At 52.0% G+C, this 12,122-nt stretch overlaps 1 protein-coding gene across 2 annotated transcripts; it reads left to right on the forward strand.

Moving 5' to 3' along the window:
* The first annotated feature begins 7,240 nt into the window (after positions 1-7,240).
* On the forward strand, positions 7,241-11,869 carry Mvb12a (multivesicular body subunit 12A). Of its 2 annotated transcripts, none has more exons than XM_028855944.2 (9): positions 7,241-7,387; positions 7,464-7,562; positions 7,743-7,839; positions 9,403-9,529; positions 9,781-9,900; positions 9,984-10,091; positions 10,804-10,865; positions 11,394-11,450; positions 11,606-11,869. In XM_028855944.2, exons 1-8 carry the CDS (start codon positions 7,304-7,306, stop codon positions 11,423-11,425), a joined length of 729 nt encoding a protein of 242 aa, XP_028711777.1. In that variant the 5' UTR covers positions 7,241-7,303; the 3' UTR covers positions 11,426-11,450; positions 11,606-11,869. The 2 variants fall into 2 exon arrangements, with proteins under 2 accessions (XP_028711777.1, XP_028711778.1); XM_028855945.2 differs by having other exon boundaries at positions 9,984-10,084; positions 10,798-10,865.
* Positions 11,870-12,122: the final 253 nt, after the last annotated feature.

The raw sequence follows: 12,122 nt of genomic DNA on the forward strand, positions 1-12,122 counted from the left end.
AAAAATCCAATAACAGATTACCATGAAACATGGCCTGGAGCTTGCATCGTGTTTTGGGGAAAGTCGATGGGTACTATTTAGGACATACGCAGCACAGAGCAAGAGAGGCCCAGAGAAGTGCTGTACACCTGCCACCCCAGCTCTTAAGAGGACAAGAGTTCAAGGTCAGCCTCAGCTATAAGGTGAGTTCAAGTCTAGCTGGGGCTACATGAGACCCTGCCTTAGATGTACGCCTCTGCCCCCTCCCACACCTCCAAAACCAAAACCAAACCCCAAAGGAGACTCCAGGAGAGAGGCCCTTCTGTTGGGGTTTGGAAGGGACTTCCTGTCTGTCTGACCGAGGGAGGCAGAAGGTAACAGGCCCAGTTGCAGGTGCCAGTCTGACAGTTTCTGGAGGGGGTTGTACACTTTTCCAGATTTCCAGCCTGATTACAGTGCACATCTGGCTTGATGGGTCATTTCCAAATATTTGTTACCTTGTGGAGTCAAGGTAGGGGCCCTGGGTCTTCCTGAAGGCCTGATGGGGTACCTGAGGCAGCAAACCAACTCCCCTCTGCCTGGAATCCCCCTTTACGGCTGCCCAGTGTCCGAAGAGTGAGTAGTGGCTGTGAACCTGCTCCACATCCCGAGAGGACTTAGGTGTCTTGCAAGGCGGGACGGTGGCCCTTGAGACCCGCCAGAGCTGATTTATTGGGACAACCATGTTGCAGCCTTGCAGACAGCCTCTGACCCTGCCAGAGACACAGTGTGGTGAGGGGGTTCCCCTGCAGGCTTCACAGCGGGCGGGGAAAACCAATCCGGATGAGGTAAGAATGAAACTCAGCTCAGCCCGACTTTATCGTAACTGGTGCTGGACCAGGACTTCTGGAACTGGCCCAGATCATTTTACTTTAGCACAGCACAAATTTGGAAAAAAAAAGTATTCAGATAATAATTAACTCAGCCCCATGAATACAACAAAGCTAAAGACGTGTTGATATTGTGGCTGCTTGCGAAGTTCGCCTTTGAAAGGCTTCATCGTAGGATTGTTGACTTTCAGACAAAGCTCAAAGTTAGGGTCTAAGGAGAATAACTGAGGTAAACACAATGCCTGTGGGGGTCAGGACTGGCCTGGCCCTAAGTAACACAGAGGTCACTCAGGCTGTTGTAAAGTGGGTGACATCACTCAGAAGAGTAGGTTTTATGGCTTAAAGGCGAAGGTGGGGGAGCTATAGAAACTCCCTCCAGAAGAGGCCGTCTTTGAGACCCGCCCTCTCTTCCTCCAATGACTTGGATTTTATTAAAGCCTCACTCTGTTACTACGAACAGCGTGACCTCAGTACATTTCGATGGCCTAAACTGGCATGCTCGATTTTCAATGGTGGCAACTTCTGCCACTACACAAACAAAGGATCCGAAAATCTTTTATAGCTAAACTCGCTCTCCCTCTCTTTCTTCCTCACTCCATCTGTCCAGGGCCGCTCTTATATATGGAGTCCCCGACCTCTAACCAACAGCCTGTCCTAACAGGGTCAGGAAATTATATCAGGCTGTCAAAGGCCGATTCAGCCCCCTCATCTATCTCTCCCTCCTGGGCTTCCCCCCAGGCCTGTTTTCTCTATTCTTGTATAATTCCTGCCCTGAAAACAGACATCATAAAACAGGGTTTATGATGGAATTAAAAAAAACAATGTAATAAGGTGTTAAAGCTACACTCCACATAATCAAACAGGAAAGTACTCGTGCTGGCAGGCAAACTTTGTAACTTGAGTCACCTAGGGGCTGGGGATTTAGCTCAGTGGCAGAGCACTTGCCTAGCAAGCCCAAGGCCCTGGGTTCGGTCCTCAACTCTGGGGGAAAAAAAAGAGTCACCTAGGTGGTACTAGTTTAACAAGACATGAGGGAGTCATGGGAAGCAGCTGAGGTTTGGCACTGTGCGGCAAGACCGAGGGTCCTAGAGAGCCCAGGAGAGGTTTATGGTGAAAAGGCAGCCCAGTTGTAATGAGGGTCTAAGAAAGCGTTGTGGAAATCTGAGAATGTCACAGCTAAAGCGGTACAAGCCACAAAAATATACAAAGTAGGATTTCAGCTGATTATGACAAAGCCAATACCTGGAAGAAGCCAAGGGCCTTCCAGAGGTCAAGCTGAGGCTCAAGGAACCTTCATGATATTTGGCTTTTGATTATCAGCCGTTTCCTGCTATGAGCTTCTTGTGTGCTGTTGCAGCTTTTCCATCGTTTATTGGGCACCATTTCCCCTCTACTAAAGGAATATTTAGATAAGCTTGTGCGCTGACAGCTATGTACAGCCAGAACCCCAGTTCAAGCCTCCCTGTAATTATCGTCATTGGCAGCATCCAGCCAGGTCCATCCCCAGATGGAGGAAAGTATCTTATTAGAGATACCTCTGTACTCTCTAAGAACAGACTAAAGCATCCAGGCTACCTGTTTGAGAAGGCCTGGCAGATGTGCCAATTAAGCTTTACTTCCTGCTTTCCCGAACCTTACCTCCAGTTCCAGATCTCCCTTTAACTATCATCAGAGGCATCTAGCTGTACAGGTTGCCTAGCGACCGAGCACACTTTCCCCCACCCTGCAGAAAAAACGGCAGATAGCTTGGACAGATAGGAGTCACAGGAAAAAAGAAGACAGTTTTTTTTTTTCCCATTGACCTATCGACTTATAGATTCTTAACATTTTCTACCAATCACGTTTAAGGTTATAGTTGAGCACATAAGAGCCCTCTTCTTAGATATTACCTGAATTTAGCCTTTAGTTAATTCATTTCCCCATTGGTCACTTCCCTTTGGGTTGCAAATGATAATTAACAATTACTGTCCCTCTATGTGATTCTTATCACCCCTCCATTTGACCCTGGAAGCCTGGCTTTGCACTGCTAAGGGAATACTGCTTGTAAGTGTATATATACCAGGACTCCCAGGGCACGGGAGGACGGAGAAGAAGATTTGGAAGAATAAATGACTGGACTAAGAGCTCGGTGTGCTGAGATTCTATTTCCCGAAAATAGTCCTTACCATTAGTAGTTCTCTCTCCTGAGCCCCTGGGATGTGTGATGTTAAGGCTGGTCCCGCTAATTATACAAGACTAAAGTAAGTTCTGCAGGTCCAAGGAAGTGTGTTGTACCAACAGGTGTTCAGTTTTACTCGGTCCCTGGAACAAACAGGGTCACTCTAGGATGATTCTTAGCTTTTGCAAGCCACAGGCAGGGAAGCCAACTTTTGGTGAACCCACTGTATGCAAGAGTTTTTTTTTTTAATTGTTATACAATTTACACCTTAGCAAGTCAGTTTCCACATCCCACAGCCTCTTATCTGGAGCTCCCTAAAGAGACAGGCTGAAGCAGTCGGTTTTCCAGGTCCCATTGCAACCAAGTTTTGCAGAGGCTTTGAACCCTTCAGGAAGAACTCGGTAAGATTTACATCCTTCAAACAAAAGGTAGTGGACACAAAAGGCAGATCAGAGCCCAGTGACAACGCTGGGATCCAGCCAGCCAGCTGCAATGCTCTGTGGGAACTGCCTCTCTGGTGTAGAAAGGCCCGAGGGTCTAAGATAGTGATTTAAGGCATGTAAACAGCCGTTCTGAAGGTATAAGTGTTTTAAGGTAATGAAAAATGATTCAGATTTCTTTCTCCCTCCATACTATTGTTATATTAAGATATCAAAAGTTCAGGAAACCTGTTCCCAACGGCTCAACCTGACCACTGCTGTGGTGGGGTGTGGTGATCCCCTGCAGACCTTACAGCAGGTGGGAAGAAATGACCCACGAAGAGACAAGAATGAAACGTGGCTCAGCCCGATTTTATTACAACCGGTCTTGGACCAGAACTTCTAAGTCTGGCGCAGATCATTTTACTTCAGCCATATTTAAGCACAGCATGATTTTGAAATAAAGTATTCAGATAACAATGAACTCAGCCCCAAGTGCACAGCTTAAGACATGTCTACACTGAGATTCCTTACAAAGTCCATCTGGCCTCTTTCACAAGAATGGGCACTGTTGACTCAGAGATAGTGCCAAGATTCGGGGTCTGGGGAGTTTGACTGAGGTAAACAAAACACAGAAGTCACTTAGGCTCTGGGAAAGCACAGGGGACCTCACTCATAGAGTGGGTTTTATGGTTTAAAAGCAGTTCTCAAGATTTAGGGGAAAAGTCTTGGATAAGTAAAAACATAAATTCTGAGAGATACGGCAGAGCCTGTCTGTCTCTTCAGACAGCAAGGGATCACCAGGCTGTAAAACGACATCCTGGTGTTCCAGGAAGAACAGCTGCTCCTCATCCCACTGGAGAAGTAGCTGGGTTTCTTCTTAGTTCATCCAGGATCTCCAGTGGGTTGTGCAGATGATCTGTATGCTCCAAAGTCAGCGAGGGTGAGATTTACTCACAGCAGAGAAAGGTGGTCTTTGCCTCTTCCATGTCATCTTGATGCCTCTGGCCAGTGGCTTTGACAGTCCAGTATGGAACTAGATACTTCCCTTCCTAACCCCCCCTCCTCCCTTTCCTAATCCTACTAATTGCACCTTGTCTTATAAACTTCTTGTCTAAATTTCTTCAACAACAGATCCTAAAGATTGCTAACCAGATATTAATCAGTTACGGGATTGCGGACTCCTGGCTACAGCACCACTTATATCCTGCCAGTGAGATCATGCTTGCCCCAAGGACTTCAATGCCCCCATTCAACAGGAAGTAACATCACCCCCCTTGCTTGTAACCTGATTGTTTTTCAATAATAAACAAAAGAGGGGGGAATGTAAGCCCCTCAAGGTACACAAGGGGCAGCCCCTCCCCTGAGGACCTCCAACTTCCAGGTTCCACCCACAGAACAGTCGAACCGGCCTAAGGGCCAGACCCTGTCCTAACCCTACAGAGTAAAAACCCAAATTCTGGGCTTGAAATCCCACCAACCCCAACCTGGAAAGTTCTGCTCCCCTCCCCATGGAAATCTATATAAACCCTGCCTTCTGCTCAGTCCTCTGCTGATTCTCACCAGAGCAAAGGCAGCCACCCTCCTGGGTTTTTCCCCTCCCAATAAATCTCTTGTGTGGTTTGTTGTGCGATGTGATTTTGTGATATTCCTTGGCTCCTGACTGCCAGGATACCTTTCCATCCCAGCTATAACGCTTACATTGGGAAGTCTCTAAATGTGCTGACCTTGCTTTTTGGCTTCTGTAGTTCTGCTTCTGACTAACTGTTTTTGTTAACTGAAGTATGTCCACCCAGAACATGGTTTTTGTGCGTAAAAGCTCAGCCTGAGAAAGGGTCAGGGCTCCACTGGGATCCTGACCACCCAATGCAGTTGCTGGCTGGCTAGTGAAGAGTTTCTGTTGGGTTAAACCGGTGTCTGAGCAGTCTTCTCTGGTGGAACCCCACAACAGCCGCTAACTCTGACAACCTGGGTTCCGCCCCCAGAAAGCGTTCTTCTCACGGCCACACACGCACTGTGCTGTGTGCACACACACAATACACTCTATTTTTTAGACTTATTTATTTTATTTCATATGTATGAATATTTTTATAAGTGTGTCTGTGTACCACAAGCATGCCTAGTGCCTATGGAGGCCAGAGAGGGTGTTGGATCCCCTAGAACTGGAGTTACAGGTGGTCGTGAGCCTCCATATGAGGGCTAGGAATTGAACCTGGGTCCTCTGCAAGAGCAGCCAGTGCTCCTAACCACTGAGCAGTCTTTCCATCCCCCAAAATAAGCAAAATAACCTTTTTCAAAGGCAACACATACATAAATGAAAAGATATACCAGGGCCAGGGTCAGCCTGGAGGCAGAGTGCTTGCCTAGTATGTGTGAGGATCTGCATTCCATCCTCAACCCCATAGAAAGAGGATCCCTTGCTCTATAAGATCCATAAAATTTAGCAGGCAGTGGTGGCACTCACCTTTAATTTCAGCACTCAGAGGTAGAGGCAGGCAGATCTCTGAGTTCCAACCTAGTCTACAGAGTGAGTTCTAGGACATTCAGGGCTGCCTAGAGAAACCCTGCCTCAAACAAAACAAAACAAAAAATCACTGCCACATCAAAAAAAAAAAACAAAACTTATTTTGCCTGCGATCAGGCCTTCAGGTCCATCTTACTCGTTTTTAAGTCAACAGCTGCACAGCCACAATAATTTCCTTTGTCAAAGGTCCTAGAACTGAAAGTATTCACACTTCTCCTTTCTCCTCTTTTTTTTTTCGTTTATTTTTCGCCAATATTTTAAAGCATTTTTTGTTTATCTCTAATTTATAGCAGGATCTCATATAGCCCAGGACCTCGAAGTCACGGACACTGACGTGACTGACACCATCTTGTTCTGATTCCGTTTGTGCCTGCCGGGACACTCTCAGCCTGCCACCCGCTAACAGCCACACCTGCCTTGGCAACACTTTGGGGGCTGTCCTTGACCCTGACCATGGTCCAGATGTATTAACCAAAATAATGTTTGTGCAAGCTAAAACATAAAACTAAAATAACTAGAGGAAGTGTAAAGCAGAAATAATTGCCCTGTGTTGGAAAATACTGCTAAAATGTGCAAAAAGACATATGTTATCCCGTGACTCCAACCCCCGGCCCCACACGGACACAATTGGTTCTTAAAGGTTTTGTCTTTAAAAACGCTGCACTCCTGGGCTTCCGATGCTCTTTTGTTTGTTTGTTTGTTTTTTGTTTTGTTTTGTTTTGTTTTTCAAGACAGGGTTTGGTTTCTCTGTGTAGCTTTGGCACCTTTCCTGGAGCTCACTCTGTAGCTCAGGCTGGCCTCGAACTCACGGAGATCCGCCTGGCTCTGCCTCCCGAGTGCTGGGATTAAAGGCGTGCACCACCACTGCCCGGCCTTTGGCTGCTCTTGATCTAGCCATTCATTATTAAAGCACTCTTGTAGTTTTCATTGGCTTACTTAAATGAGCCTGGTTGTTGCTAACTATCTCTTATGGGTCATTTCACCCACCAGCACCCGCCTTTTGGAGTTGTTGGAGTGACAGGTCAGCGGCGCCCGGCCACCAGTTTCCCTGAGACAGTAGAAGGGGTCGGTGGGTGGTGTCGCATGGAATTCTGGGGAGTGTAGTCTCGACAGGGAGCTAAGCCGCCTCCTCGTCGCCCTGAGTGGTGATTAAGGGCGGAAGTTCTAATTCTTTTTCCGCAAACATCTCTCAAGGGTGTGCCCGGAGGGCGTGGCTCCACCGGATTGGTCCACAGTTTCTGCGTATGCGCACTAGCTGCCTTTGCGGTGCACATTTGCAAGGTCTTCTGGGAGTTGTAGTTCGAGGTTCCAGGCTGTCCGAGGGCGTTAGCTGGTTCCTGAGTTCCCAGGAAGGATGGATTCCGGGGCGGACGCGGAGCCGCTCGCGGGCCTGGTCTGGTCTTCAGTCCTGACGCCGCCGCCGCCGGGTTTCAGCGCGGTGAGCAGGGGGCGGGCAGGGGCGGCAGGGGCGGGGCAGGGAAGGGACAAAGCCCGCTGATCCCTGCGACCCGCAGATCACCTGCACCGTGGAGGGCGCGACCGCCAGCTTCGGCCGCAGCTTCGCGCAGAAGGCTGGCTACTTCCTGTGCCTGAGCCCGCTGGGCAGCCTGAGGGTGAGCAGGGGCATCCGGAAGCCTGAGCCTGAGCCTTTCCCGACCCTCCCCCTGCCCGCTGACACCCCTGACCCTCTTCCAACTCTCCCTTGACCCTGCCCGGTGACACCCACTGCCCTTCCTCCCTGCTCACACCGTTAACGCTGCACCCCTGCTGTCCGCCCTCCTCCGTCTGCCCAGAGCGCTCAGGACAATGTGGTAGTGGACATGCAGATCGTGATGGACAAGGGCCCCCTGCCGTCCGGCTTCTCTGCGGTCAACGACCCTCTAGACACCAGTAAGATCCGTGGGCCCACGGAAGAGCACCAGGCTTAGGGAGCGCCTGTCTGGTACAGAATTTGACCTCCCTGGGTAGAGAGGCACAACCTGTTAATGAAGAACGTGGGAAGCTGAGGCAGGAGGATGGTAGGGAGTTCACGTCTAGCCTGGACTACAGAGTGAGGCTTTGTCTCAACTCACTACCCCCAAGTTAAACAGCTGTCACAGTAGCACTCACGCTGAAGCAAGAGGATGGCTGTGGGTTCGTCCCAGCTTCCCCTGAGAAGTGGGGCGTGGGGGGGGCACACCTGTCACCAGCCTGGGCTACACGGAACCCTGTCTCAAAACAAACAACAACCCCAAATGTTTTTGGCGCACCCACCCGCCTTACTGAGGGACGCTGGTCACCGCTGCTTGCCCTCCGCTCCTGTGGCCGAGGGAATCCTCCTCGCCGTTCTCTTTTCCTTTCCAGGCCCTTGCACAGCGGGGACACCTGGAGCTGGCTTTCCCCGCTCTCTGCATAGCTCAGCCTCCCTTCCCCCCACCCCCTGCCCGACCCGGCCGCCCACCTCCCCGATGGTGCTTGGTTCTCCAGGTGTCTTTAGTAGCTCTGCAGAGGGTCAGGTCAGTGTGCAGACAGGAGGGTCCCGAAAATCCCCCTCCTTTTGCTGCTGTCTCTCTGGCTTTGCAGGTGGGGGCAGGGTCTCAGTGTGTAGTCCCGGCTGGCCTGGAACGTCAGTCCTCTCCTTCAGGGATTCACTGGCATGAACCATCATGCCCAGCGCCTTGCAACTGTCTTAACCTGCCGGGTATGGGGCTGCTGCTCTTTATCCCAGCGCTTGAGAGGCTGAGGCAGGAGGATTGCTTCTAGTTCAGAGCCCCTTTGGGCTTCGTGGTGAATTCCAGGGCAGCATAGACTAACAGAGTGAGACCCTGTCACAAAAGCCAGGGCTGGGACTGTAGCCCGGCTAGCAGCTTCTCACTGTGCATGGAGCCTGGCTCCATCCGCAGCACCACATAATGGGCATGCCATCCAGTACTCAGGAGGCCATCCTCTGCTACATAGTGATTTTGAGGCCAGCCTGGGCTACTTGAGACTCTATCTCATAAACACAAATACATAGGATACAAATAGCCTTTCCCACCCAAGAAGCACACACAACAGCCTTGGGCTGGATTTTTTTTTTTTTAAGAGAAGTTTTCTCTCTCTCTCTCTCTCTCTCACACACACACACACACACTCACACACAACACACACACACACACACACACACACACACACACACACACACTCTTATAGGACCAGGGAAAGTGAGGTTGGGGTGCCAAAATAGATACGCCACTGTCGATTCCACAGCCACCCCACAAATATTCAGCAAAAGTCAGCTTCGATGACTCCAAAAGTTAGTGCATCCCCTCCTGTGATCACCATTTATGATTTACCCAGCTCCCAGGTGTTGTCCCGACACACTGCTGGTGAGCATCTCTGGGTGCTCCCCTCTGGTGCTCCCTCTGGGTGCTCCCCTCTGGGTGCCCCCTCCCTGCCTGCTCCCCTCTCTCACTCCCCTGCCCCCACTCCCAGAGGCCTCTGTGTCCAAGAAGAAGCGCATGTGTGTGAAGCTGATGCCCCTGGGGGCTGCTGACATGGTTGTGTGTGACGTGAAGCTGAGCGGGAAGACCAAAGCTGTGCCTGGATACCTGAGAGTGGGGTAGGACAGAGCATCCCCGGCCTTCAGCTCCTTCCTGCCATTTGACCTCCAGATCTGACCTACTTTCTCATCCCTCTGCAATGTGGGGACGAGGATCTCAGGGGCCCAAAGTCAGTACGCTGGTTGGGGTGAGGTAGCGCTTCGGAAAGAAAAATACCCCAAATGGTGGCCACACAGAGATACAGGCCCCGCCCTGCCAGCCCCGGCTTCTCAGAGCATTGGTTTCCTCCTGTCCCCGCCCCTTGCTCCAGGGACATGGGTGGTTTTGCCATCTGGTGCAAGAAGTCCAAGGCGCCAAGGCAGTGCCCAAGACCCCGCACTATCAGCCAGGATATGCAGGGCCTCTCGCTGGACCCACCCAGACAGCCCAGGTGAGGCCCAGGCACCCCGGTGGGCAGATGGGCCAAGAGGAAGACTTCCAGCCTGACTGAGGTCACTGTCCCCTGCTCCCCAGCAAAGGCAGCCATCCCGAGCGGACGCTGTCCAGGCTAGGCTCCCGGGCATCCACTCTGCGGAGGAATGACTCCATCTATGAGGCGTCCAGTCTCTATGGCAATCTCAGGTGAAGCCAGGGTGGAGACACTGCAGCCTGGGTGGAGCTATGACTTTCCCACTGCGTGGGGGCCTCTCCCCGGCCCTCCCACCAAGCTTTTCATTTTTAAGATTTATTTTAATTTTATGTACGTGCAATGTTTTTTGGCCCGCATGCGGTCCTGTGTGCATGTGTGTGCCATGGCTGGGTGGGGTGGAGAGGAAGATCGCCTGGAACTGAGTAAAAGGTTGTGAAGCCGCCATGTGGCGGTGGAGCAGACTGTAATTTCCCCCCTTGGTGGCAGCTAACTGCAGCGAGGGCAAACCAGGGTGTGTGAACTCGCACACCAATGACATAACAAAAATCTTCTCGGCAGATTAGAAATTTTAGCTACGTGAGCACCACAACTGAGACCAAATGCAGAGTCCTGCTTAGCATTTAGGCGAGGCCTAGTCGGGTGTTGATTGAGGTGGACTCTTGGGCTGAGGTTAACAAAGTCGGAGCGCCATGTGAGGCCCACCAATCCTCCCAGGAATGCCGCAGCGGAGTCCAAGATTTCAAAGGTCGAGCGAAGCAGCGGGTTTGTGCCTGAGGAATCGGCTCTTGCTCCCTGGTGTGCAGGAAGCAATGGGATCCCACCAGAGGATCACAAGCGGCGACGAAGAGGTGGCTGCAGGACGGTTGTCCGGTCTAGCGAGCCATTCCAACCCCACCGCAGCATCTCCGGGGATTTTCCTTGCAGCCATGGATGGGGTTCCCTTTACGCTGCACCCCCGATTCGAGGGCAAAAGCTGCGGGCCTCTGGTGAGTCAGCGTCCCTGGGATCCGGGCGCTTGAGTCAGCCCGTTTAAGGGGCTGTGACATTCTCGCTGCCATTTGACCCAGCACAGTGACCGTGACCTGAACGGGTGGGGAATGGAGACCAGGGGATCCCAGAGTAGCTGTGAGGAGTGGGGTGAGGCTAAGGCTAGTGTTTGTGGAGCAAGTCCTGAAAGATGGGAGACTTAGGGCCGGCTAGGGTGTTGCTGGCCCGTCATCCCAGTCCTCGGGAGGTGGAGGCAGGGGGCTCTGGAGCAAGCGCGTCCTTGGCTACATAGTTTGAGGCCAGCTTGGGCTACCTGAGACGCCGTCTGAGAAGTTGGGGGCATGCTTGAAGAGATAGCTCAGCCGGCCCCTGCCACGAAGCCTTGCTGCCTTAGTTCAGTTCTCGGGTCCCACATAGCAGGAGAGACCGACTCCTGGCCGTGGTGAGTGTTTGTGCGTACACGTGGCGCGCACACACACCACGGTCCGGTGGGGCTCGGGCCTCACGCTCCCACTTGTGTCCGCTAGAACTTTTCTGCCTTCGGGGACCTGACCATTAAGTCACTGGCGGACATTGAGAAGGAGGTAAGCGCCGGGCTGCATGGAGTGCTGGGGCCCCACCCGGTCCCCCACTCCCCAGGGATGGGCAGCTGCCCCGGGCTGTCCCCCCTCCTCAGTCACTCCCAGTGTACCCCTCCAGTCCCCAGCGCCTCCTTCAGCCCCTCTCCCCGCTCCCCCAGTATAACTATGGCTTCGTGGTGGAGAAGACGGCAGCGGCGCGCCTGCCCCCCAGCGTCTCCTAATCCGGCCTCGGGTGCCCCCGGCCGCCACCCACCTCACCAGCACTGCTGATTGACATCCAGCCTCGCAGCCCCGAGATAGGGTCTCCTGCCTGGAGGTGCAGGGGCGGCCTGGATGGAACCTTCTCTTCACTTGTCAAGGCTTGTGTCTGGAAGGCTGCGCATGCGCCCATGCTCCGGCACTAAACACTTCCTGGTACCCGCCGCGTGGAGTCTTTTGTTTTCTTTCTTTTAAGATTTATTTAGATTTTAATTGTGTGTGTATGTGTGTGCGTGCGTGCGTGCGTGCAGGTGTGTGGTGTGTGTGTGTGTGTGTGTGTGTGTGTGTGTGTGTGTGTGTGTGTGTGTGAATGCAGGTACTCTTGGAGACCAGAAAGAAGCATTGACTCCTCTGGAGCTGGAGCCCCAGGTGGCTGTGAGCTCCCTCACGTGGGTACCGGGGACTGGACTCATGTCC

The sequence above is a fragment of the Peromyscus leucopus genome, chromosome 17 (genome assembly GCF_004664715.2).
Source record: "Peromyscus leucopus breed LL Stock chromosome 17, UCI_PerLeu_2.1, whole genome shotgun sequence".
In the NCBI taxonomy this organism is placed as follows: domain Eukaryota; kingdom Metazoa; phylum Chordata; class Mammalia; order Rodentia; family Cricetidae; genus Peromyscus; species Peromyscus leucopus.

Coding starts and splice junctions, on each gene's coding strand:
- Mvb12a (XM_028855945.2), top strand. CDS start 7,304: ATGGATTCCGGGGCGGACGCGGAGCCGCTCGCGGGCCTGGTCTGGTCT. Junction 7,388..7,463: donor CGCCGCCGGGTTTCAGCGCG/GTGAGCAGGGGG, acceptor TGCGACCCGCAG/ATCACCTGCACCGTGGAGGG. Junction 7,563..7,742: donor GCCCGCTGGGCAGCCTGAGG/GTGAGCAGGGGC, acceptor CCGTCTGCCCAG/AGCGCTCAGGACAATGTGGT.